Raw genomic sequence first — 26,807 nt, 5'->3', positions numbered from 1 at the left:
TTTTCCCACAACTTGTTCACACTGCATCGACATCGATGCGTCGACATCTTCATCGGGTTATTATATCCACTGATCGTATACTGGACTCAATTTTCCAATAGCCCATCTTGATGTACTCCAAAGAAGCACGCCAAATTTATCAGGTCTGTTTGCAGTGGAGATCAAGCCGGCCATCTGCCAGCTGCCGTCGGTCCTCCTCGCTCAGAAGCAGTCTACCAGACTTCGTGGAACGCGACCATCCTCCGCCCTGCTGCGCGAAGGCGCCTCCTCCCGCGGCTCCCTGAACGACTCCCCACCTCACCGGCATCGCCGCCGGAGCAAGGGGGGTTGCGTACTGATAACGGGGTTCAGCCCCCCTATTAGCTCCTGGGGGTGACGTCAGGCGGGGCTGGACCACGCGACGGCGGCGGCGGCGGCGGCGGAGCGAGCGAGCGAGTGAGCGAGAGATATCGGAGAAGGCAACGCGCTGCAGCGGCGGCGGCGGTGGCGGCAGGAGCAGCAGCAGCAGCAGCAGCAGCTGAGCCGAGCTGGCGGACGGGCAGACGGACTCCGGGAGCCCCGCCAGCGCTGCCCGGATGCTGCTGAGCCCGCCGGGGCTGAGCTTGCCCCGCTGAGGATCACGCTGCGGCGATCCGGCCGTCCCCACTGAACCCAGACGACCCCCTCCCCACCTCGACAAGGCTGACCACTTCCTTCACCCCTCCCTCCCCATCCACCCAAGAAGGACATCGGCGTCTCCCCCATCTTTCCATGGATCTGGGGGGCTCCCTCGAGGCGCTCTCCCCCCAGCTGGGGGAGGAGTTGGACGGACTGCCCCCCTTGTAGAACCCCCCAAACGTCCCCCCCCCGCCTTCAACCTCATCTCTTCCCTCCCCGGAGAAAAAAACAAACCCAAACAAACTTGGGTGCACACTTTTGAGGGGGGAAAGCGCGATGCGGGGTCTGAAATAAGCAACCGACCCCCCGTTTAATCCTTAGGGGTTGAAATAGGGGGAACCGCCGATACTCCCCCCCCCCGGAAAAATCAACCCCCCCTCTCTTTTTGGAAACTCTTCCTCTCTCTCTATTGATCGCCTCCCTCCCCCTTGATCCAAACCTGAAAACCCTTCCCCTCCCCTCTTATCCAGTAACCCCCCCCCCCAACCAAGCACAGATGGCTGGGGCTGTGAAAATTTGATCCCCCCTTTTTTCTGGGTTCCCAGACGTGACAATGTGGATACATCGGTTTTTAGCTACCAGGTAAGAGATTTCAACGGGGGTGGGGGTGGTTGGAGAAGGGAAGGTGATATATGAGTGTTTGTGACACAAATGCTTTCATCTGGTAAAATCTGGGGCAGGGTGTGTATGTGTGTGTGTGTGGGGGGGATGAACTTGGAAATATGGATATAGGTTATTGGAAGGGCTTCAATATATATCTCCATGTTAAAAAGTGCTATTTGGGTTGGTGGAAGGATGTGCTGGTGGTGACCTTCTGCTTAACTTCTACCCAGCCAAAGGGACGATGAAGCTGGCCAGTTAGTCAAAGACTCTCTTTCCCCAGTTATGCCCAGACTTTTCTGGGGGTGTCCTGTGTGTGATTTTGGAGATTGGGATTTGCTTCCCTGGTTCTGGAAGCAGAGGCGCTCCTTGATGGAGAGGGGACCTTTGCCAGCAGCTCCTGCCCAGGGACCTTCAGAGCTGGGGTGGCGGGCTAGCCTCCCTGACACAGTTAGAGCCCCCAGATCTAGCCAGCAGGAATCCTACGAGTGGGAAATTTAAGCTGTCTATCTTCCTCCTCCTCTCCCCCACCTTCACTGTATATATTGGGGTCAAGCACATTGCGCAGTTGGGCAAACGTGTGTATTTATGTGGGCTGAGACAGTCCCAAGGCGAGGGCATTATCCTCCCTGCACATCTCAGCTGGGGGAGGCTCCGAGCAGGATCTGAAGCTTTTCGATTGCCTGGTCCATGGGACTGGCTCCCAAGTAAGTGGGCACAGGGTTACAGTTCTCAGGGTCACCTGCTTAGAAGAAGCAAAGGAGAGAGAGAGAGAGAGAGAGAGACATGGGGGTGGGGGGGAGACGGTAAGCAAGAGAGAGAGAGTGAGAGAGAGAGAGAGAGAACAAACACAAATTTCAGCCAGTTACAGTGTTCAGCTCCCAGAAGACTGCTGAGGAATGGAATATGTGCAGTGAAGTGATGTGGCAATGTGTGTATGTGTCCCTTTGTCCCTGTTCCTCTTGTAGGAACTTGTTATCCATTGGCTAATGGATCTACATGCAGAGACATGCGTGAATTGAAGCCATAAATTGCATGGGTGTTTATGCAACAGCCGCCACGCACACACCGGAACATGTGCCCAAGCACCTCCAATTGACACAGGCATCTTTGTTAGTCTTGGCAAGACTCAGGCGAGAGTTCCTGGGCAAAGAAGTTGCATTTTTCTAACTGGCTGTAGCATCAACTTGAGATCAGTTGTGTATTATTATTATTATTATTATTATTATTATTATTATTATTATTTCAATGCATGGGTGTGGGAATGGAACAGCCTTCAGTTCTCCTGCAACAGATTAAATGACTGTCTTTTGCAAGGACGGGGGTGCAAATTCCACCAAGGAACTGCAATCACACACTCTCAAGTTTGATGGCACAATCTGAAGGTGAAAGTGCTTGTCATTCCTGGGAGCTTCGATGTCTCTGTAGAGTGAAGGGTGTGTGTGGTGAGGAGTTTGTGAAAGCAAAATTGTTCTTCGTGTGTCTGTCCACTGGGATGCAGCAGACTCCTGGATTGGGGAGAAAGAGGGCAACGGAAGAAGCTTGGTTTTGCACACAGACTTCTACCTGAGAGGTTTGGGAGGGAGGGGATGCTACTCCCGTTTATGTGTGGAAGGAGATGGGCACCTCACAATAGGTTTGCGCCTTCTTTGAAGCAATTGCTTGGTGTGCTTAGTTTTGCAATCTTGGTAAAAATGTTATTTCTTCGGGCAAAGGGATGCAAAGATTATACTTCCCCCCCCTTCAGTAATTTTTAACTCTTTACATTTGAACAGTACAAAAGGTATTGATTGGGTGCTGTTGAATAAGAGTGAGCTTTCATGCCCTGTACCCTGACCAGGGTTGTATAGCTTTCTCATGGTCCTTGATGAGATCAAAAGATGAGCCAGGTACTGATCTGATGGTGAATCAGTACCTATTGTCATTTCCTAGAGAATTACAGAATTGTTCTTGAATCAGGTAGACCGAGACCCTGGCTCATTAGATCTGACACACAGGGCCAATGATATTCTATAACCTTCCTCCACCATGGCGGGACCAGCGAGACTCCTTTATTTCTACTGACTTCTACCATGAGATGGGTCAATTCATTCAAATTTGCACCACCTAACATCTCATGTCTTCTCCCTATCTACAATAAATTTGAGAGACTGTTTCACGCGAGGTCAGTTCCTTGGTCCATCTCACTTGGTCCATCTCTCTACACTGAGGTCAGCAACTCCAAAAGTCCAAGGCTTTCATCCCTTTAGGAGAAATTGCCAGCGATCAAACCTCAGACCTTCCTGCACCCAACATAAGACATGGTCATCCTGGATGTTAAATGTGATGCTTTCTGTTAAGCTTCCTCTGTGATGCCCTTGTCAAATGGATTTGGTGTGGACCCTTGCTTTGTGTCCACGGCACATTTAAATCCGGCTGGGTGAAATGGGTTGCCTGATGAGCAAGGGGTTGATGTGCAGTCTGGGGGTGTCCTCTAATGTAAGAAAGCACCTGTGTGTTATGGAAGGGTGAAAGCAGTGGACTACAGTAGATGACCCTTCACTCTCATCCAGTCCAGCCAGCCAAGCTGACCTGCTGTGATAATTTTGCCCACATGTGTTGCGCATTCAGCCGCAGAGTCTCCAGATAGCGTGGTGAGGGTGGGATCTGTTGCCTATTGCCGTCTTAATTTGCTCCAATAGTCCTTTATCCTGTGGACAATATTTCACAATCTGCTCATGGATTTGTGCAGTGGACAGGCAAATAAACTCCTACGGACGCAGGAGTTAATTGGGCCCTCAGTTCAAGAGCACTGGTGTGGAAATGTTATATAACACATATTTTGTTGCTGTTGCAAGAAAGGTATAAACTGATATTTGTGTCTATCCCCCCCCCCCTTTGCATTCAAAGGGAATGCAAATTGGGGAATGAGCTTTCCTCAAATCTTTTATGTTAGGAAAGGTCTGTTTCATTTCCCCGCTTCATGCCTCATTTTTTGAGACACGGACAGCATCATTGGGCATGTATAGGACACCAATCCTTTCTAACAATTATTTGCAAGTGGAGGAAGAAACCACATTTCTTCTTTTCCAAAATAAAGACTCCGTCAAACCGTTAAGGCCAGCAAAGTATTTCTATAGCTACAGGGTGATGAACCCCACACCAGTATAATGGAAAGCATATGAAAAGTAGTAAATTTTCATGGTCATATAGTGAGGCTGGTGTTACGGGAAAACATGATCCTATTTTTAAATTTATTGTTGTGTTTGTTGGTGCTAGTGCATTTTAAACCCTCCTGTTCTTCTGCAAATCAGTCCGTTTAAAGCAAATGCCCTTAGTGAACTAGGGACTCTGACTGAAGCAGTGTTGTTGCATGTGTGCGATTGACTTGATCTTTGGTGGTTATAGCAAGGTCCAGAGATCACTGCAGACACAATACTGCAAGTGCTTGGGGGTTTTATTGGATCAGAAGCTGGATGTCCCTTTCGATGAGGAGGATGTTGAAATGCCAATTCACCACCGTGGTGAAATTAATAGGAGTTCCACCATGGTATGGAGACCAGGAGGACACCAGAAGAGGTTCTGCCTCCGATCCATAAGAACATGCGAACAGAAGAATAGACTGCTGCATTAGACCAATGGCCCATCTAGTCCAGCACCCTGTTCTCTCAGGAACCAAGCAGATGCATGTGGAGGAACCCACAAGCAGGATTCAAGGATTCCAGTAACTGCTATTCAGAAACATGACTACATCCAACCATGGAGACAGAGCAGAGCCACTGTGGCAAGTTGCCATCGATAGCCTTCTCCTCCATGAACTTATCCATCCAAGTTGGTGGTCCTCATCACCTCTTGTGGGAGCGAGCTCCATCAATGAATGGAGAGCATCTGGAAAGCTCTCTCCAGTTGAGTTTTCAATGAGAGAAGTGGATCTGAATCAGGTCACCATGGGTAATTGCTGGCCTTTGGACTTTTACAAGGGCTGCTGTGCCAACCACTGAGGGGGATTGTGCTCAGAAGAACCTGCCTATGCATGCAGCTCCCTATCTAGGGGGATATTGTAGAGTTGGAAAGGTGCAGAAAAGAGTAACCCAACTGATTGAAAGGTGGGACACCATCTCTTTGGAGGAAGTGTCATAGCGAGAGCCAGTGTGGTGTAATGTTTAGAGCGTAGGACTAAAACCCGGGAGACCCGTGTTGGAGTCCTTCCTCAGCCATGAAGCTGAGTGACCTTGGGCTAGTCATTGCCTCTCAGCCTAGCATACCTCACACGGTTGTTGTTGAGATTACATAAAGAGCAGGTAGAATCATGCATACAATCTTGAGTTCATAGGATGAAAAGGTGAGGTATTGTTCCTCAATGGCATCTCCAAGTAGAATGAATACACTCCCTGAAACCCTGGAAAGCTGCCGATAGGGTAGGCAATACTGAATCAGACGGACAACTGATCTGACTTGGTATAAAATATTATTACTGCTTTCCTAAGACACATTAGCTGGAGAAAGCCTTTTCGGAGCCTTTGAAAAAGTATTGCTAGCAATCCTCGACATTGGTGAGGAGAGAGACAGACAGAATATTCCCTTATTCCTTGTGGCGTGGAGGCATTTCAGAATTGAGTTTCCCTGGCTTATTACAAGCAATTCCAAGCCCCCTGCACAGCTGGCGCAGAACAAGCCCCCTGATGAAACTTGTTAGGAACAACAGAACACACACAAAATGAAGTACCCAAAATATTATTCATTATTGTAGAGCTAATGGGATGGTAGCTTGGGGCTAGTTTTCTGATCTTGAATGTTTGTTTGGTGCTGTAAAGAATGCGTTATGGAAACAGCAGGAGAGAAAAAGAAAATGATTTTTATGTTTTTTTTTTAAAAAGGAAACAACTCTCTCTCTCTCTCTCTTTAAAGCCCCTTGATCACTTCCTTGCTTCATCTCCTCTCTGAGCTACAACCTTAGCCTCTTGTAAGGCAGGTCCAAGCTGCAAATGTAAGCCAGTTTCAGCACCATAAGTTTCCACCAAGGATTTCAACACAAAACCACTTGTGTGTTTCTGCAGAAGATATAGAAAAGGGCAATAGAAAATGACCAAGGGGAAGAATTCTGAGAGTTGTAGGTTGCGAAGGGTGTTAAGGGGCTCCTATTTTTGCCTCACAGGGCTATGATACCCAGAGTGAGGAGATGGACGGATAGTTGAACCGCTCTGAGAATTGTATTTCTGGCTGGAAGACGAACGAGAGTCGCCTAATAACTCTCAGCTCCCTTAAAAAGCTACAGTTCTGAGTATTTTCTGAGGGACAGACGGACCCAGAAACTGTTTAAAGTGGAATCACAATGTTTTAAATGCATGTTGTGAAGGTGGCGCTTGTAGAATCTCACCAGGTAACTGCACAGTGGGCAGAATTGAATCTAAGAAAAAGTAAAAGCGTCCATGTATCTTTTATATCACTTGAGGGTTTTTTCCTTCTTCTTACAATCAAGCCGGTATATAAATAAATTAAATAAGAAAAATCCAAGAAGTCCATTTTAGGGCAAAGCCACAGTCTAGTCGTGCTTAGATAATACTCAGGTTCAAGGAAATGCAGGGTAGAGCCTACCTGTTCAAGCAGACTGGGATTCAATACATTAGGAAGAACATTAGGAAGAACTTTCTGATGGTAAGAACGGTGGACTCAGAAGGTGGTGGACCCTTCTTCATTGAAGATTTTCAAGCAGAGGTTGGAATGGCCCTCTGTTCTAGCTGTGATTCCTGCATTCTGGGGGTGGGACTAGATGACATTTGGGCTCCCTTACAACTCTACCGTTCTATGAATACATTTCCCAGGGCATTCTTTATAAAATATGTATTCAAATGTGAATGTCCATGGCAAATGGGATGGAGTAGACTGACAGATGAGCCCATGCAGGTTGGGAAAAGGAGACCAGTTTGCCAATTTGGGAACTGAAAACCATTCCGATAGGGCTGGCGGAATTTTGCATGGCACGCACTTCTCTAATTGACATGCACATTCTACTTGCCGCCCTTTCGAGGATCCAATAACAACGGAATAACTTTTCCCTGCTGGAGATCCTGTCTCTTTGAACAGGGAGCCATTCCTCCCTCCCCCAAGCCTCTGAATAATTGCAGCAATAATGTTTGGAATCAGCACAGTGTTCCTTTGTGTTGTGTGTGCGCACGCTCACACACACACACACACACACACACAGAGTGAAGTGAGGAATGAGGAGCTGACTCAGTTGCTTAGCAGACAGCATCCCCCTTGCTGTCTTTTATTCAGAAGAGCCCGGGCCTTGGGCTGGAGGAGAAGGAAAAGCTGAAACAGCGACACACACACACAGAGATTCCCCTTTCTTGATCTCCAGAGAAGCGCTGTTTTGGCAGTTTTCGCTTCTATCCTCCAGCGGTCAAGCGGTTGTGCATTATGCATGCAGGAGGTGTGTGTGTGTGTGTGTGTGTGTGTTTTTAAAACCCTGCTGTCCATCTGATGCTCTCTCTCTCTCCCTGCTCCCCCCACCGAATTGGCATCCAGATCTTGTAACATGTGCTCTCCGTTATAGCCCAGCAATTCGGAGACATCCAGCGACGGCCTTTGGGGAAGAACGCGCTCCTTACTCATGCGTGTCAATAACAATTACACCTCCGATAGTTGTGCGTCTGTATACACGGCGACGCTGGCTCCAGTGCCCGTCTGCCCATCTGCTTGGGGGCCGTGGCGAGTCTTATGTAACCACCATCTGATTAAAATAGGTAATTGCTACAGTTTCTCCCAAGGAGGATGGGAGGGGCGGCTGGCCGGGGGACGGGGGGGGGGGGACACATAAGCTGCTGCAGAAAAGATTATGGCTGCGTCTTCCCTTAGCCAGGAATGACACTACCTCAGCTTAAGAAATGGAGTGTGGGTGAATGAAGCAGAGGAGCCTCAGTGACATGAGAGAATTCATGGATGGAGATGCGGAGTGGGATATCTGGCTACCACCTGAAAAAAAAAAATGTATCTGTTCCTCTTCTCTTCCCCAATAAAGCCTAGGTTGTGTGATATGAGGGTTTCTTATGTGACCTACCCTTTCAGCTGCCCCAGAGGCTTAGTAAGGGCAGCAGGCCGGGCAGAGTGGCACCACTGCAGCTCCACAAAATGGTGCATAGGTAGCCATTGTGGTGCCCTCCAGGTGTGATTTCATAGAAGCATAGCATTGTCGAGTTGGAAGGGTCAGCTAGTCAAACTCCCTGCAAGGCAGGAATCAGAGCTAAAGAATCCCTGACAGATTGCCACCCAACCTCTGTTAAATAAACAACCTCCAAGGAGGGTTATTTGTTACATCTGTGTTCCACCTTTCCTTCAAGGACCTCAATCTGGCATGCACAGTTTGCCTCCCTCTCTAATTTAATCCCTCGCAACAATCCTGTGAGGTAGATCAGGCTGAGAGGCAGGGACTGTCCCCAGGTCACCCAGGGAGTTTCATGGCTGAGTGGCGATTTGAACTTAGATCTCCTGATTCCTAGTGCAATGCTCTAACAGCTGCACCATACCCGCTCTCATTTATTAAATTTCATCATCTCCAGCTAGCATGTTCAATGGTTAGGGAGAATGAGAGCTATCTGGAATGAACATCATTGACTATCCCTGGTACAATGCATTCAGCCCTTCATTATCATTGACTGGAGGGAGGGGGGAAGCAGGGGCATGTGATTCTACCCAATTTCTGCTGTCGAAACAGCAGCAGCTGCCATCTTGGTTTCTGTGCAACTCATTTTTCTGCTGATTCCCTGCAGAATATGAGCAGTGATGCATGTGTTGCTATCTTCCAAGGGTTGGGCTGCAGAATGATTGGCTGCCCCCATGTGGAAATAACTACCTTCATAAGAACATAAGATAAGCCCGCTGGATCAGACCAGTGGCCCATCTAGTCTAGTATCCTGTTCTCAGAGTGGCTGCTCAGATGCCTGTGGGAAACCAGTAAGCAGGACCCAAGCGCAAGAGCAGCCAGCCTGGTGTAGTGGGTAAGAGCAGTGGACTCGTAATCTGGTGAACCGGGTTCGCTTCCCCGTTCCTCCACATGCAGCTGCTGGGTGACTTTGGGCTAGTCACACTTCTCTGAAGTCTCTTAGCCCCACTCACCTCACAGAGTGTTTGTTGTGGGGGAGAAAGGGAAAGGAGAATGTTAGCCTCTTAGAGACTCCTTAGGGTAGTGATACAGCGGGATATCAAATCCAAACTCTTCTTCTTCTTCTTCTTCTTCTTCCTGTGCTTCCAGCAGTTGGTGTTCAGGAGCATGACAGCCTCTGACTGTGGAGGCAGAGTATAACTGCCATGGCTAGTAGCCATTGATAGCCTTCTCCTCCTCCATCAGCTTGCCCTATCCTCTTTTAAAGCCATCCACATTGGTGGCCATCACTGCCTCCTGCAGGAGAGACTTCCATCATTTACCTGCTACAGCAGCATATGGTGATATCTAGAGGGAAGTCCGTGAATGTGTTTGTTTACTCATATGTTCATTTCTCTCGCTTTCTGTCCCATCAATGCCACCCAAAGTAGCTAAGAAATCAAATTGGGGGAAAAGAACTATAAAGAATCAGAAATTCTCACCAAAATGTGTTAACACAGCAGTTAAACAGTGCGACAGCAGGAAGGAGAACACAAATGCAGTTGTCATTCATAAGAAAGGCTTTATGATGAATGAGTCCCCCCCTGCGCCCCCTGTGTTTCTCCTAAAAGGATCCTGATATGCTGCCGTGGGTCATGCCAGAGTTCTCCTCTCAACCCCTAGGGGCTTGGGGCGTGCATGTTTTAAGTCCTACAGATAAGGACCCAGGTCTAAGGGGGAAAATTATAATGAGCTTTGGATTCACTTTATCATGAGTATGCCAAATCGTATGGAGGCTCCTCAGAAAATAAGGGGTAGCTTAGGGACACAGGTGGCGCTGTGGTCTAAACCACTGAGCCTCTTGGGCTTGCCAATTGGAAGGTCAGCAGTTCGAATCCCCACAACGGAGTGAGCTCCCATTGCTCTGTCCCAGCTCCTGCCAACCTAGCAGTTCGAAAGCATGCCAGTGCAAGTAGATAAATAGGTACTGCTGTGGCAGGAAGGTAAACGGTGTTTCCATGCGCTCTGGTTTCCGTCACAGTGTTCTGTTGTGCCAGAAGTGGTTTAGTCATGCTGGCCACATGATCCAGAAAGCCTGTCTGTGGACAAACACCGGCTCCCTCGGCCTGAAAGCAAGATGAATGCCATAGTCACCTTTGACTGGACTTAACCGCCCAGGGGTCCTTTTTCTTTAAGCTTAGCAGCAATGCTGTCTAACACATAGGAAAGATTTTAGCAAGAAATTCTGAAGCCAATGATGACTGTCAGCAAAGTGCCATCAGAAGGGTGGGCAGTCAAATGGATACATTGGCACAGAGATTTCCACATTATGGGTGACACAGCTAAGAAGGCATAACCACATACAATTGGTGACTGCAGGATCCATTAGAGACTTGGAGGTTTTTGAGCAGAGCCTGGATGGCCAGGGATTCTTTAGCTGTAATTTCTGCATTCCAGGGGGTTGGACTAGATGACCCTTGGGATTCCTTCAGACTCTACAATTCTATAAGTATATCGTATAAATGGGGGGAGGAAAATTTAGGGGAATTACCCAGCTAGGTCATACTCAGAGTAGATCCATTGACATTGGTAAGTTGCTTTGGTTTCAAAACAATTCAAAGTGCTGACTTTGACCTATGCAGTTCAGGACCATAAGATCCCAAGGACTGCCTCTCCCCACATGAACTGACCCCAAACCCCAACTAGTTCCAAAGAGCTGCAGCCAGACTGTGGACTGGGATCTGGTTATAGCTCCACTGGTTATTGGTTTGTTTCTGGGCACAATTCCAAGACCTATAAACCCCTAAACATCTTAGGCCCAGGCTATCTGAACAACTGTATTCCCCCATATGGACCTGCCTGGGCTCTGAGATCTTCAGAGGATGCTCTTTTCTCAGTCCTTCACCATCATGGGCACATTTGGTGGGCATGCAGGAGAGGGCCTTCTCAGTGGCTGCTCCCAGGCTTTGGAATTCCCTTCCTAGAGAAGCCAGACTGGCTCCCTCCTTGTTGTCCACCCACCTGCAGGTGAACATGGTTTTATTCCAACAGTCCTTTGGGAGAAGACTTTTTTAAAAAAGGGATTTTCATAGTGCGGTGCTGCTTTCAACCATCGGCATTTTAGTAGATATGTTTTTAAATCATTTTAATTCGATTATAGTCTAATTCCTTTCTATTACCTTTCCTGTGCATTGAGCTTCCTGCATTTTATCTGTGTTGTTTTAGTTATTTTTTTAAAAGCCATCTTGAGTCCCAGTCTGGGGGAAAAGATGGAATATAAATATATAAATATCATCACCATTTGAGGCCTTTCTTCGTGTGCCCTCTTGGTGGTGGTGACACAAGATCAAGCCTGTTCAGTGTTAGAATGTGGAACTGTGGAATGATTGTGCCTGGTGCAATCATTCCCACCCACCCCCTCTACTTTTAGGCACTCGGTAAATATTTTATCTTTACCTGGCCCTTTGGCTTTCAACTTGCTAGGTGGCATCGTGGATTCTTTCGGTGGAGTGGGACCTGTAAGCTCTGCCTTTTTATCTTTATGGCTGTGTTTCAAGATGCTCTATTGGGTGTTTTTAATTCAAATATCTGAAGGGTTGTCACATGGAAGATGGAGCAAGCTTGGGTTTCATTTGAAACCCAAACCAGTGGATTTCAAATGACAAAGGTGGAGCGTCTCCACCCCCATCGTTCTGCCTGGACACTGAGGTCCAGTGCCAAGGGCCTTCTGGCAGTTCCCTCGCAACGAGAAGCCAAGTTACAGGGAACCAGGCAGAGGGCCTTCTCGGTAGTGGCACCCGCCCTGTGGAACACCCTTCCACCAGATGTCAAAGAGAAAAACAACTACCAGACTTTTAGAAGACATCTGAAGACAGCCCTGTTTAGGGAAGCTTTTATTGTTTAATAGACTACTGTATTTTAATATTCTGTTGGAAGCCGCCCAGAGTGGCTGGGGAAACCCAGCCAGATGTGTGGGGTATAAATAATAATTTATTATTATTATTATTATTATTATTATTATTATTATTATTCCAACTAAACATCAGGAAGCATATCCTGATGATAAGAGCTGTTCGACAGTGGAACAGGCAGACGACTCTTGGAGGTTCTTAAACAGAGATGGTCATGGATTCTTCATTTGTGATTCCTGCATTGCAGGGTGTTGCACTAGATGACCTTCAGTTCTGCGATTCTACGTGGCACATGGTTCTGTCTGAGGAAATGAACTTTGTGAGCCACTGCTGGGCTTTTTACTTACCACTAAGGGAAGCTGGGGGAAGAAACTGCCTCCTCCCAAGGTTGAGGACGACCTCAAAGAAGAGGTAAAACCAGATGGTGGCTTAATCACAGACAAACTGTCCTCATCTCATATCTTAAAATTCAGGAATGCCTCCAAACAAGGCGCACAAAGACACAACCCTCCGTGCTTTTAAAGTGGACTATTTATTTTCCGTGTAGATCTGCAAGGCACCATAACCTTACAGAGCTCGAGGGAAGGCAGGAAGCCGCAGCTTGTGCTGGCCAACATGCAGAGCTTCTTTTTTACAAAAAACAAACCTGAGATTTTATGGAAGGCTCAACTGCATTGTCTTGAGAAGGGAGCTGCTGATCAATTCTGAAGAGCAACTCCACCAGGCATTACTGACACAATGCACTTTGCAGGCAGGCATCCAGGACATTTTTTTATTGTTGCTGGAAGTGTGCGTGTTTGCAGGGGGAGGCAATTTCTTAGCATTCCTTCCAGGAGACCATTTCTTATATCTTTGAAAAGGTTTGCCAGGCTCCAGCAAATCCTAGAATCCCGTTTTTCTCCATTCCCAGAATTAAAGAATTTGGGTCCACTTAATTTACCAGGAATGCCCTCTGGACATGTTCACGCATGCTGCAGGCTTTGCAGTAATGTCATTAGGGGTGGAAAAATCTGTCAATTTCAGTTTTTTTGTTGTTTCTCCTTTTGCCACCGTTGTTCACCACATTTCCACATTGCTTTGTTATTTGTTCATCTTTAAAAGTTGCAGGAAAATTCATCAGCATTTCACCCATGCGTATGTCTCCTAATACACATAATTATTTTTGGTATGCTGTTCTGCTTAATATACAGTTTTTGTATGTAATTCCCCATAATACAATACATTTTTGTAAGTTATTTTTTTGCCAAGAATGTATTTTAAGTCACTCTAATTGAGCTTCGGGGCTTGGGGGCTTGGAAAAATTTTGAAGAGGTGAGAATTTTGTAGGATACCTAGATTCTGGTGCAGATATTGTTTCTGGAAGAATGAATTAGGGAGAGACACATTAAAATGTGGCTGGGCTCAGGATGGCTAACCAAATATAAATTACAATAAAACGTAATGGAAAAAAGTTAATTAAAATATGGCTTAAAATACAGCTTAAAATGCAGCCCCATTTTAGTAGTAGCCCACAAAACAAGACCATAAAGGGAGGAAACATCAGATATTCACCTGAGCCAGCTATCCATGCTGGCCCTACATGGGCCAGCAAAAAAACCCAAGGGAAAATTTATATACCAAATCCCATATAAGGGGTCAGAGTGAGTCTAAGCCGAAGGCCAGGTGGAACAGCCCTGCAGAAAGATGTCAAATCCTGCAGGGCCCTGGTCTTTTGTGACAGAGCGTTCCACCAAGCTGGGGCCAGTGTTGAAAAGGCCCTGGCCCTATTTGAGACCAATCTAACCTCCTTGAGGCTCAGGACCTCCAAAGTGTTGTTATTTATGGACCTTAAGGTCCTCTGCGGGGCATACCAGGAGAGGCAGTCCTAGACCACATAGGGCTTTAAAGGTCAAAACCAGCACCTTAAACCTGACCCTGTACTCCACCGGGAGCCAGTGCAGCTGGTAAAGCACTGGATGAATGTGATCCCACAACAAGGACCCCATAAGGAGCCTCGCCACAGCATTCTTCACCCGCTGGAGTTTCTGGGTCAGCTTCAAGGGCAGCCCCGCGTAGAGCGAGTTACAATAATCTAGCCTGGAGGTGACCATCGCATGGATCACTGTGGCCAGATCAGGGCAAGAAAGGTAAGAGACCAACTGCTTAAGACCTATATGTTCATTCACAATAGATGTGGGAGGCAAGCAGGGAGAAAGGGCTTTAGGAGCCAAAAGGCTCCTAAAGGCACAGAAGCATCCCCAGAACTTTTTAAATGGCAAGTAATACTCACCAATTTGTGACCTCACTCTAGTATCAATCTTCCCATTTCATCTAGCAAGCTGAGGTTAATCTCAACTATGGTTTGTTTAAAACTTTAAACCATCACCTATGAAGTCAACTTCTTTCAAGAAACCATTATTTATCTACAGTGTTTTTTACTGTACTTTTAGCTGAAAGGGACAGATAGAATGGTTTATAGATAGCTGATGAACTGAGGGACCCATGTCCTCATGCTTACCATGACAAAAGGAAAGATGAAGGAGGGGAGAAAAAGCAAGCTCTGATACTTGTCCCCAAAATTCTTAGGTGGGATGGAAACAGCTCAGGGATAGGAGATTGTCTCTTAGCAGGATCGATGGAGTGGTCCCGCTTCCCTTCTCTTCTCCCCTGTGCTGTAGCCAGATGGGAAGCTTGCTGCCAGGTGACAGTTGATAGAGGGATAAGTTAGATGAGGCTGACTTCTTCTTTTCTGCATGGCCCTATTGCCCTCCTAATCTTCTGCTGCAGAATGAGGGAAGAACAAGAGGCTTGTTGTTTAGGGCTCAGCCTCTCTACTCTCAATCTCAGGTCTGTCTCTCTCCCTTCCTGCATCAGGGCTTTTTTCAGTTCCTAAGGCACAGCAAGCAAGACAGTGCAGCCAGTTGCTGCATCCAAGAAAATGAACTCTCCCTCACTTTTTCCTTTATCAATTAGTGCTGATTACAACAGATGCATGTATTGGGGTTTTTTGCCTGATAATCCAGTGGATGGATGGCCAGCTCTCTAGCCAATCTAAGAGGTGGATAAGATTCCCCCAGGGGCCCTGAACATGCCATGACAGCAGAATGTCCAGGGAAAAAAAAGATATTCCAGTTCCTAGTAAATGCAGTCATTATTTCTCACCAGTCACCACAACAACCCAAGGGTTTAAAACAGAATGAGTGTTGCTGAGTCTCTCTCTCTCTCTCTCTCTCTCTCTCTCTCTCTCTCTCTCTCTGGCGTTCCAGGCAATCCCAGCCAGGCTGTAACTGCTGCAACCATTTCTGAGGGCTTTTTATTATAAGCAAATAAAACAACAACAGAGTTTTATGGAATTTAGCCCCAGTCTCTCAGCAATCAGCTGTTGACATCAGCCAAGTGCTTTTAGCAAGCGAATCCATTGCTGCCGTGGAACTGGGATTTAAGGAAGAGAGCAGCTAGAACTTGCTCTCAGGCACTGCTTTGTATCTCTATAAATGGAAACTGAAGAGCATTGGTGTTAACTGAGAAGTTCCATGCTAGAGCACGTATGTTCCAATTGCCTGAGTTTAACCAGGGCAGCCCCTCTTTTATCCTTTGGGGGGAAATGCTTGTTAACGTTCCCTTAGAGTGGTTTCTAGTACCGATGTCCAATCCTAGCTCTCTCCAGAGAACATATAAGGACATTCGAACATCAGAAGAGGTGGATCAAGTCAATGGCCCAGCTAGGCCAGCATCCTGTTCTCACAGTGGCCACCCAGATGCTCCAATGGGAAATCCTCAAGCAGAACGCAAGATCAAGAGCAGCCGGCACCCCATGGTTTCCAACCACTAGTATTCAGAAGCATCGCGTCCTCCAACCATAGAGGCAGAGCAAAGCTTTCTTGTCTAGTAGTACCTCCTTTTGTCTGTTCTGAATCTTCCACCACTCAGATTCATTGGAGTTTTCGTGTTATGAGAGGAGCAAAACCTTATCCACTTTATCCATGCCAGGCATAATTTTATAAACTTCTGTCACATCACCTTTTACTAATGTAAGAAGTCCCAAATACTGCCTAAGGGGTTGAAGGTTCAGTGAGCAGGTGGTAAGAACAGCAGCAGAGGTAGATATAATCCAAACAAGTGCTGAGAATCCTGTGAGGGTGAGGATAATAGATGGGGCAGAGTCCCGGATAACAAGGACTATGGGAGGCAACATTTTCAGGACCATGGACAGGTCACTGCTTGCACCAGCTGAGGGATGCTGTGGTGGCCACCAGCCTAAAGGTAAAGGTAAAGGGACTCCTGACCATTAGGTCCAGTCACGAACGACTCTGGGGTTGAGGCGCTCATCTTGCTTTCCTGGCCGAGGGAGCTGGCGTACAGCTTCCGGGTCATGTGGCCAGGATGACTAAGCCACTTTTGGCGAAAACAGAGCAGCTCACGGAAATGCTGTTTACCTTCCCACCAGAGCAATACCTATTTATCTATTTGCACTTTGACATGCTTTCAAACTGCTAGGTTTGCAGGAGCTGGGACTGAGCAATGGGAGCTCACCCCGTCGTGGGGATTCGAACCACCAACCTTCCGATTGGCAAGCCCAAGGCGCAGTGGTTTAACCCACAGAGCCACCCATGCCCCTACAGCCACCAGCCTAGACAGCTTTAAAAGAGGATAGGACAAATTCATGGAGGATATCAGCTGTAACTAGTCATGATGGCTATGTTCTACCTCCACTATCAGTAGCTTCTGAGAACCAGCTGCTGGAAACCACAGAAGGGGACACTGCTTTTCTACTCAAATCTTGCCTGCTGGTTTCCCATAGGCATCTGGTTGGTCACTGTGAAAACAGGATGATGGATTCAATGGGCCATTGACCTAATCCAGCAGTCTCTTCTTATGTTCTTGTGACTTTCTGTAGGCTTCACAATTCCAGGAGTGGAAAAGGGATGGATTGGTACAGTTAAAGCAAGAGAAGGGGTCCACAAGACCCAACAGGATCTGCAAAAGATTTTTTAAAATGAAATAAATGCTTTCATTTCATTCTTTTTTCTGGGAACACATTAGCTTTAATTTTAATTTCTTTTTTTCCTGTGACTGTTAATGAGATGCAAATAATGCCAGCAATTCTGACTCACAAAGCAATTAGATCCCCCCTAAAGTTGTGTGCCCAACAAACCGGTACAATATTTTTGAGTCTTTTGACAAATAGACAAAAAAGAAAAAAGAAAAAAAGAAAAGGAAAAGAAAAAGAAAAAAAGCCAAGGAAAGATGAAGGAACAGCCATGGTGACTCATGTTCACCTTTTCTCCTGCTGCTGTAACAGAGATCATCCTTGCTTGAAAAACACTGCCTGGAACGAGACAGCTTAGAGGAGATGAATTTCTGAGCTCACTCCTTTGTGTATGAGAGAACAGTGGGGAGAGAGTTAAATCGGTGATCCTTGGTTTAAAAGTGAATGTATTGTGGGTACACAAGATTGTCTCTGTACACAAAACTGCCAGTTTGCCCAGGCAGGCACATGCCTTGAGCCTTTGTGTAGAAATGTTGCAGCCTCACAAATCAGTCCTTCCACTAATGGTTTCGACTGCACTTGGTGACTAAATAATGGATGATTTATAGACAATGGCCAATGGTCGTGGAAGACAAAAGTTGTAGTCCAACATCATTTGAGGACACCACTTCGGCTTTCCTGGTTCTAGAAGGATGAAAAGGCTGTCGTGTAGCATCACCTTGACATCAGTATAAGTGCCAGGGAGAGATTCCACAATGGTGGAGAGGGGCACTGCAAAGAAGGCCCTTTTCTCTAGTTGCCCCCTATCATACCTCTAATTGGAGGAGATACAATCAGAGCAGGGCATCCTTCAGAGAAGCAGTAGGAAGTCTCCTCTGTCCATTGCGCTCATATAATCTTTTTAACTAGCGTTGGGATTCTCCAAGTGTTGTCAGGGATCCTACCAGTTGCAGTCAACATGGACAATGGATAGGGGTGGTGGGATTTTTATCCCCGAAACAGTTGGAAAGCCACAAGTTAGTTACCCCTGATTTAATCACTGAAATAATTCACTATCAACTGTCTGGAAACTGTGCCTTATGAAGAATGGTAATAGTAGCTGAGTATATCTAGTCTGGAGAAGATAAATGATATGAGAGCCATCTTTGAATATTTGAAAGGGCTGTCACATGGAAGATGAAGCAAATTTGTTTCTGCTGCTCTAGAGGGCAGGTCCTGAACCAATGGATTCCAATGACAAGAAAATAGATTCTGACTAAACACTAGTAAGAACTTTCTGATGGTAAGAGCTATTCAACAGTGGACTCACTTGGAAGGCGGTGGACTTTCCTTAATTGGATGTTTCTAAACAAAGTTTGGATCGCCATCTATCAGGGATTCTTGAGCTGTGATTCATCTCTTAGGTAAAGGTAAGGTAAGGTAAAGGACCTCTGGGTGGTTAAGTCCAGTCAAAGGTGACTATGGGGTGCAGCACTCATTTCACTTTTCAGGCCAAGGGAGCCAGCGTTTGTCCACAGACAGCTTTTCGGGTCTTGTGGCCAGCATGACTAAACTGCTTCTGGCACAATGGGACACTGTGCCAAATGCCAGAGTGCATGGAAATGCCATTTACCTTCCTGTCGCAGTGATACCTATTTATCTACTTGCACTGGTATGCTTTTGAACTGCTAGGTTGGCAGAAGCTGGGACCGAGGAACAGGAGCTCACCCTGTCATGCAGATTTGAACTGGTGACCTTCTGATTGGCAAGCCCAAGAGTCTCATGGTTTAGACCACAGCGCCACCCGTGTCCTGCCATACAGTGGCTTGGACTAGATGACCCTTGCTATACAATTCTGTGATTCATGATTCCCCCTAGGGTGCCCTGGCATGAAATGTTGATGACCAGATACAGAAGAAGACAGGGCTCATGACATTAAATAGTTTAAAATAGGAACTGCAAGATCTTGGTTCAAGATTGTATGTTCAAGCAGATTAACAGCAGTTTACAGTCCTCTTACAACCAGCAAAACCTGTCTTCTTCCTTCTTGATTTCCTCCCTCCCTCCTTCCCTCCCTCCCTGCACACACACACACACACACTTCCAAGTCTACCAGTTTTCTGCTTCTGGCTCTGAAATTGATTCAGTTGTCATGCCTTGGGGGCAGCCTGTAATCCCAGTGACTCACCCACTTGCTCTAGAAAAAGAGAGAGAATAATGTCCCGTGCTTGACTTCCATTCATGGTTCGGAAGACTAATTTGCGGATGTGACCCATAGACAAAGATTGCCACACAACTCCCTTTGTTGAGTGGACAGTATTCTGCAATGTGTTGGGGTTTCTCTTCCTGGATTTCCTTAGCAGAATTCTCTCTACTTTGAGAAAGTCATGGACTGGAAAATTGTCTCTGGGCAGTGGACCTAAATTAGTACTAGTAGGATTTTGCAAAGACTAAGGCAGTCTTTGCCCTGGGTCCCCTGGTGCCAGGATGGCATGGCAATGGCAAGTTCTGCCAGAGGAGGAAGAACCAGAGGTTTGGGCATGGGAGAAGCTCAGGTGCTGACTTGGGAGAGAGTCCTGCCATATTTTTGCCAGACGACACCACTGGTTTCAGTTTTGTTCTACTTTTCACAATTTGCATGATTTTTGTTGCACATACTCTTGACAAGGGAGTCTTGGTCTCATGTCTCATTTTCTAGGGTTAGCCCATTCTTTCAAAACATTTATAGGCTGCCCTTTGGATTTAGCTCCAATGTCAACCATACTTGTTCAATATATTTCTTTAAAGAAGTAGAATAATAGAATTATAGAGTTGAAAAGGACCCCAAGAATCATCCAGTCCAACCCTCTGCAACGTAGGAATCAGAACTAGAGAAACCTGGACAGATGGTTGTCCAACATCTGTTTAAAAATCTCTGTTGAAGTAGAGTCTGCTACCTTCTGTGGTAGTCCTTTCCAAAACTGCTGTAAACCACAGGAGGTGATAGTGCTCTCATGCTTGGGTCTTGATTGAGAGTTTCCCAGAAGAGGACCTAGTTGACCACTGTGAGGACAGGATACTGGACAAGATGGGCCATTGCCTTGATCCAGTAGGCTCGTCTTACATTCTTACATTGTTAATAGTTGCAATATTGCTGCTTTCACCTCATCATTTTTCTTCTAGCCAAAATGTGGGAGCAGGTAAAATACAGGAGAAATGATCTGTCTCTCCTACTGTCGAATTTCTGTCCTAGGGAAAGCAAGCTGCCACGAACATAAGAACATAAGGAGAGCTTGCTGGTTCAGGCCAATTGGCCATATACTCCAGATTCTTGTTCCTACGGTGACCAACCAAATGCCTCTATGGAAAATTCACAAACAGGACCTGAGCACAAGAGCTCTCCATCCTCCTGTGGTTCCCAGTGACTGGTATTGAGAAGCATTGCTGCCTCGTGGGTCAAATTGCTTTCGGTATTCATCCCCCCAAAAAACAAACCTTAAATACTGATTTGTTTGCTTTTGGTACAGAGAGATAGAGCTTGATGGCTGGGTAGAAAAATTGGGCTGGCTTCTGAATTGATTAGACAGACAATAAACATGTGAGAGAAGGCCGGGGACTTCTCAGGCAGGGCAGAGCAACCTGTCAGAGAATGCTGGTTCATTTTTCATCGTCTGGCTCCAGGGAAATGGCACGTTCCTCAAGCAAGCCATATCTATCAGCGTCAGCCTTGAGAATGCGAAAGCACTAAATCTCACCACATTCCCCCTCCTTTTTTTTTTGTTCATCAAGAAGTAAGCGGAGGGGGAATAAAGACCTGCCTAATTAATACTGCCTTATTCAGCATTGGATGAGACATTTCAAAGGAGGAAAGGAAAGCATTTTCCAAATTGTAGAAATAAATATTGGAGGGAGGGATGCTGATGCATCTCTCAGGAGAATTAAAGAGGGATTTAGGGCCGTGGTTTACAAACTGTGCATCATTTAGCTCAGGCAGGTCTCAGGCTCATGGGATCTGCTCACACACACCCCTTTGAGATCATGGACATCCACTAACCAAAGCTGAGTGCGAAATTATGACAGGGGTAGAGCCAGTCACAAAATGGTGGCCCACAGAGTGAGAGTCCATTACATACTGCATTGGTTGTGATCACTTGCAATGACAGATCTACATTAGAATGACAGCATTCAAAAGCAAACAAAATTCAGAAAAATGCAATTTTATGAAACAGCATGTTGTGCCGGGCACTTTTAACAATGGACGGAGGATTCAGCTTGCATTTAAAGGCAAAAGTACCCAATTCTTGCTTTCTGAAACAATATGCCAACCAAAACATAGCCATTCTTTGGTATTCTCACTTCTTTGAATTATGCAGGGCAAGTAATGTACACAAAATGTGTATAATTGGGATATAGTGTCTCTAACATGCATATCTTAGAGAAAATAACAGAAATGTGCATTATGTTTGGCCAAATAGCTTTGCAAAAATGTGCATATTTTGCAAAAATTGCACAATAACATGCACTCATAATCACAAAGTCCCATTTTTTCAGCATGGATTGGGCAAGTAAGTTTGCATTGGAATGTAGTTTTGTTGTTGTTTCTGCTGCTGTTAAAGACTCAGAAGTCTGAGACACTTGCTGATCTATTGCAGTTCACCTAGAGATCCACTGGTAGCTCCTGATCTACTTTCCACTCAGCTCTGCTTTCAAGGAACCCATTATCTTTGCTTGCCAAGTGAATAGATCCCTGCCATGTTTTCAGGGTGCACTCTCAGTGACTCTATCACCTGCAATTTATTTGCTTGCTCCCCCTCTACAAAAATAAAAAAATCTTAAAGCAGCCAGGAGAACATCAAGACATCACAAAATCTACCCCTGCAATAACAATTTCATGATAACAGCAATCATATAACAGCAAGCAATAGCAAGTGCAAAATCAATAGAAAAATAAATCTGTACCAGCAATAGCACGCAACAAGCAACCCATAAAGCATATCAATAACGTCTCTCACACACCACAAATACTGAGTTGTGAGAGATTTCTGGAATGCCAGTGTATACCTTGGGTTTGAAGGTCAATGGAGACTATGAGCATGAGAACAGTGGACTTAGCATCACCACTCACAGAAACACAGACTAGTCCAACCTCCTGCAATGCAGGAATCACAACCAAAGAATCTCTGACAGATAGCCATCCAACCTCTGTTTAAAAGCATCTAATGAAGGAGAGGCCACCAAATTCCAACAGAGTCCATTCCATTGTCAAACAGCTCCTACCATCAGAAAATTCTTCCTAATGTTTAGTCGGACTTTCCTTTTTTGCACTTTGAATCCATTGGTTTGGGTCCTGCCCTCTGGAGCAGCAGAAAACAAACTTGCTCCATCTTCCAGGTCACATCTGGGAAGACTATTGTGGGGTAGGAGGAGAAGGAGGTGCTGCATTGCAACATTTGTTTGGTTGGGGTATGGGGAGGCACCAGACAGGGTGGTGGGTGAAGCAGCTGTCAGGTGTTGCTGAATGGAGCTTGTGTGCAGCCAGGGAACTGCCCCAATGAGGTGCTAAACTAGATTGTTGTCCTTGGATGGGGTGGAGGGAGCTGTCCAGAGACTGGTGCTGAAGTCAGATTCAACTGCCACACAGAATGGAGGAAAGGTCTTGTCTTGGCAAAGCAGAAAAATGCCTTGGACCATGGCTGGGTTCCAGCAGGCTAGATAGATACTTCTAGGCAGCTTACAGTGGGTCATGAAGGAAGCAGTCCTTCCCCTTTTTTGGTTCCCAGTACCTGGCAATCAGATGCACCCTGCTCTTGTACATGGAAGCTCTACTCCTATCACTGTTAGTAAGAACACAAGAAGAGCCCTGCTGGATCTGACCAATAGATGAGAAGCCCAGCATCTTGTTGATCACATTGGCCTATCAGAAGCCAGTGGGAAGCCCATAAGCAGAGCCTTGAGGGAATATCCCTCTCCTATATTCCGAGCAAGGCTGCTTCTGAACACATGATGGGTGTATACAGTATATCTCTCTACTAACCACACACGTTTGAGGAGAGAGGAAATGGCTTTCAGAAGCAAACCTGAGGTTTCCATTCCAGCTTGAAATAATGCACTGTGGCAATGGATTAATTTTGGCGTCCAAGGTGAGGGCTGGAACTCTGCGGCTGTCAAAGCTGCTGTTGGTCAGTAATCTGTAATTAACACCCCTGTCACTTGGGAAAGAAAATGCCTCGGAGTTAGGTCAGCCAGATCAATATAGCAATGAACTTGAGTGGCGAGGCTGCTTAAGGAACTTGATTCAAGAGAGAGGGAAAGAGAGAGAGAGAGCAAGTCTCAGAGGGCCACTGAGATCATGCTTGACTACAGGCCAATTGAAATGCTCCCTTGATGAGGTGGTTGGCACTCTCCTGTGGTTGGCTCCTACACTGCATCGGTAACAGCTGGAGTCGTGGAGAATGTGGGCAAGACGATGCCACAAAAGAAGTGTCAGAGCACAGGGCAGAACCCAGCTCCATTCCTCCTGCTCATCAGTAGGCATTATGAACTAGCAAAAGTAGAACAATAGCAATAATAAAGGGCAGCTCTCTTCCCCAAAAGAGCTTACAATCAAAATTTTGGAAGGGGGTATTAAATCACCACCACCACCACCATTTTGTTCTAATTAGCTTTTGCATCACATCATCCACCACAAAGTCACAGGGTGGGTAATGCAAAGGCCACATTCACTCCCTACATTAAAAGCACCATGCTGCAACTTTAAATAGTCATGGCTTGCCCCAAATAATTCTGGGAGCTGCAGTTTGTTGAGAGTTGTTAGGAGGCCCCATCAAAGAACTCACTACCCTTCTGCCTGGATGATCAGCATCTTGATAATAGAACCACGGAATTGTATAGTTGGGAGGGACCCAAAGCTCATCTAGTTCAACCCCCTGCTCAGTAGAACCAACCTTTGCAGCTGGAGTTGGTCAGGTCCCTGCCCTCTCAATCAAGATGGGAGTGGGGCCAGAGAAGGCCAGATCCAGAGCAGCTCACAGGTAGGTGGTCTATCTCCTTGTCTTGTGAAACTGATCTAAGGAAAGTGACTTTCACCCATGGACAAGCAGGCTTCTGCTGGCCATCCCCAAGCAAAAGAGTGAGCCAATGCCAGTTTGCAAACCCAAGCTTAATTGCAGACTCCTGCCAAGGAAAGTTCATGCTGCCAGCTGAATTTGGTGTTTCGAGACAAAACAGAAACTCCGTACAGAGATGGCAAAACAAGACCAGCCACTCTCAAATCCTTGAAATGCAAAAGAGATGTATCAGGATTTTGAGGCAAAAGCCACAGTTGGTGGGAACTGTCTACAAGGTTGGTATCAGGAATGAAAGAACCTTCTCAAATTGCAGGGACTTTCAGGGATTCAGACAGGGGACTTTCCAAGCCCAAGATCTGAACCTGGGACCTTCAGCATGCAAAACAGATCTTTTAGACCTGGGCTACATCACTTCCCTTACACTGCATGGGCCTGATATAGGTGGTTCATGCTATTCCCCCCCCCCTGCATCTTTTACTTCTCTCCTAAAATTTGGTGTACTTGGCCCACATTTGGGGCAATTTCAGTTCTAATCTATGTTTTCCTCCCCTCTAAAAAAGCACCGAACTTTTACAGCTCCCGTAGTTGGGCTTTGCAGTCCACAATGTGCGATTATCTGCATGTTCTGAAAGTCCTCCAAGGCCCTACTTTTTTGAATGCTTTGCCGTCAGTCTCGTGTTTTGCGATGATGTTTGTTTGTTTGTTTTTATAAAATATAGAACCTCTTTAGATTTCCTCTTTAAAAGCTAAGTGATTACGTAAGACTGGTAAAGCAGCTAAGGGTGAGTGAGAAGCTTTCTGCAGCCTCTTTCTGAAAGTGACTCTTTTGTCTGGGACTTCCCCCATTGCACTTGAGGCCTCCAAGGCAGATGATTCAAGGGCAGGGAGCTCAGAGATGGAGAGCCATCTACTTAGACTCTTCCAGGAGCCCTTGTGAGGACATAGATGCAAAATTCTGCCTGACTTTTGATGAACTGGGTGTCATGGCCTTGTTAAAATGGCATTGTTTTAACATCTCCTGTAAAGTTAAGCAGGCAGATATGCAGATTTCCAGGTGTAGCATCACTGAGACAAAGGGATGGATGAGTTCAGAGTTGTATGAACAAGAGTGGGAAGATTAAGCAATTCTCCCCATCTGAAATGTTCCCAGGGTTTGTGTACAAAGGAGAATTTTGAGGATAACTTTTGGGGGGTTGTTCTTTAGGCTCTAATTATACATTTCTGAAACATACAGGGTGGGACGCAAATAAGTTCTTGTGTGCATGGAGCTCATGGTGGTGCATGTGCTCATGAGCTCATGGTGGTGCATGTGCTTCTCTACCCCCATTTTATCCTTCCAACAACCCAGTGAGGTAGGTTAGGCTGAGAGGCAGTGACTGGTCACCCAAAGGGCTTTATGGCCAAGTTGGAGGATTTGAACCCTGGTCTCACAGGTCCTAGTAGTCCAGCACTCTAACCACTACATCACACTGCCTCCATCAGGAAGCAGAAATACTCACACTGATGGAACAATCACCTTAATGTGCCTTTAAATGCCACTAAGAGGTCCCAGGTCCTAAGGAAGTCAGATTATCCTCCAACAGGGCCAGGGCTTTCTCAGTGATGGCTCCGACCTGGTGGAATGCTCTGTCCCATGAGACCAGGGCCCTGCAGGATTTAACTTCCTTCTGCAGGGCCTGTAAGACAGAGCTATTCCACCTGGCTTTCAATTTGAACTTAGTCTGATCTTTTATTCCCCTTCCTTCCTTCCTCCTCCCCTTTTTATGAAGATTACCCACTCTGGGATCCCACAGCTAATTCTCCCCTGGTCTCCTTGCTGGCCCAAATAGGACTAATTTAGCCAGCTAGCCCTGGTGATCATCTAATGTTTATTGGATGGATTTCCCCCCTAAATTGATTTTTGAATTCTGAATTTATTGTTATTCACATTTTATACTGTATTTTATGCTGTTTTTTGTTGCAGCAATTAAGTGTTTTAAATTTGTTGTTAGCCACCCTGAGGAAGGCCCCGGGAAGGCCCCGGGAAGGGCGGGGTATAAATAATTATTTATTATTATTTATTATTATTCAGATTAAACCCATTGAGATTTATGGACCTAAGTTAACTGTGCCCACAAATTTAAGTGGGTCTGCTCTAAGTAGGACTAACATTGGATACAACACTTTGTTTATAATTTTTATTGATTGTTTAAAGGCATTTCATTTACTGTCATAATTAAGATAATTGCTAACAAAAAAAAATCGCATAAGGAGAGCTACAAATAAATAGCATTATGAAGGCGGTGGACTCTCCTTCATTCCAGGTTTTTAAAGAGAGGTTTGATGGCGATCTGTCAAGGATTCTTTAGCTGCGATTCCAGCATTGCAGGGAGGTTGGGCTAGATGGCCCTTGAGGTCCCTTTCAACTCTACAATTCTATGGGTCTATACAATAACAGGAATCCTGTAATAACAAGGAGTAATCTAATAGGTCAGGGAAAGCCCAGGCAAAAAGAGATGTATTTGCAAGACCTCTGAAGCAAGTGATGCTTCAGCAACAACAGAAAATGCTCATTTTAGGGTCACTGCCCAGTGATCTTCCATAGA

General features: G+C 46.0%; 1 protein-coding gene across 5 annotated transcripts in view; it reads left to right on the top strand.

Annotated features, from left to right (window-relative positions):
• The first annotated feature begins 462 nt into the window (after positions 1–462).
• AJAP1 (adherens junctions associated protein 1) overlaps positions 463–26,807 on the top strand; it is a 118,673-nt gene continuing 92,328 nt past the window's right edge. For 2 of the 5 annotated variants that reach the window (XM_083452228.1, XM_083452229.1), the window contains exon 1: positions 466–1,239. In XM_083452228.1, coding sequence (XP_083308354.1) covers positions 1,211–1,239 — 29 coding nt within the window. In that variant the 5' untranslated portion in view covers positions 466–1,210. Of the gene's footprint in view, positions 1,240–1,871; positions 1,965–26,807 lie in introns of those variants that run through there. The other 3 variants (XM_083452226.1, XM_083452230.1, XM_083452227.1) reach the window with 3 other exon arrangements.

The sequence above is a fragment of the Podarcis tiliguerta genome, assembly GCF_965153285.1.
Source record: "Podarcis tiliguerta genome assembly, chromosome: 8".
Taxonomy (NCBI): Eukaryota; Metazoa; Chordata; class Lepidosauria; order Squamata; family Lacertidae; genus Podarcis; species Podarcis tiliguerta.
Note: the sequence above shows the minus strand (reverse complement) of the source record. Positions and strands in the feature narration are given on the sequence as shown.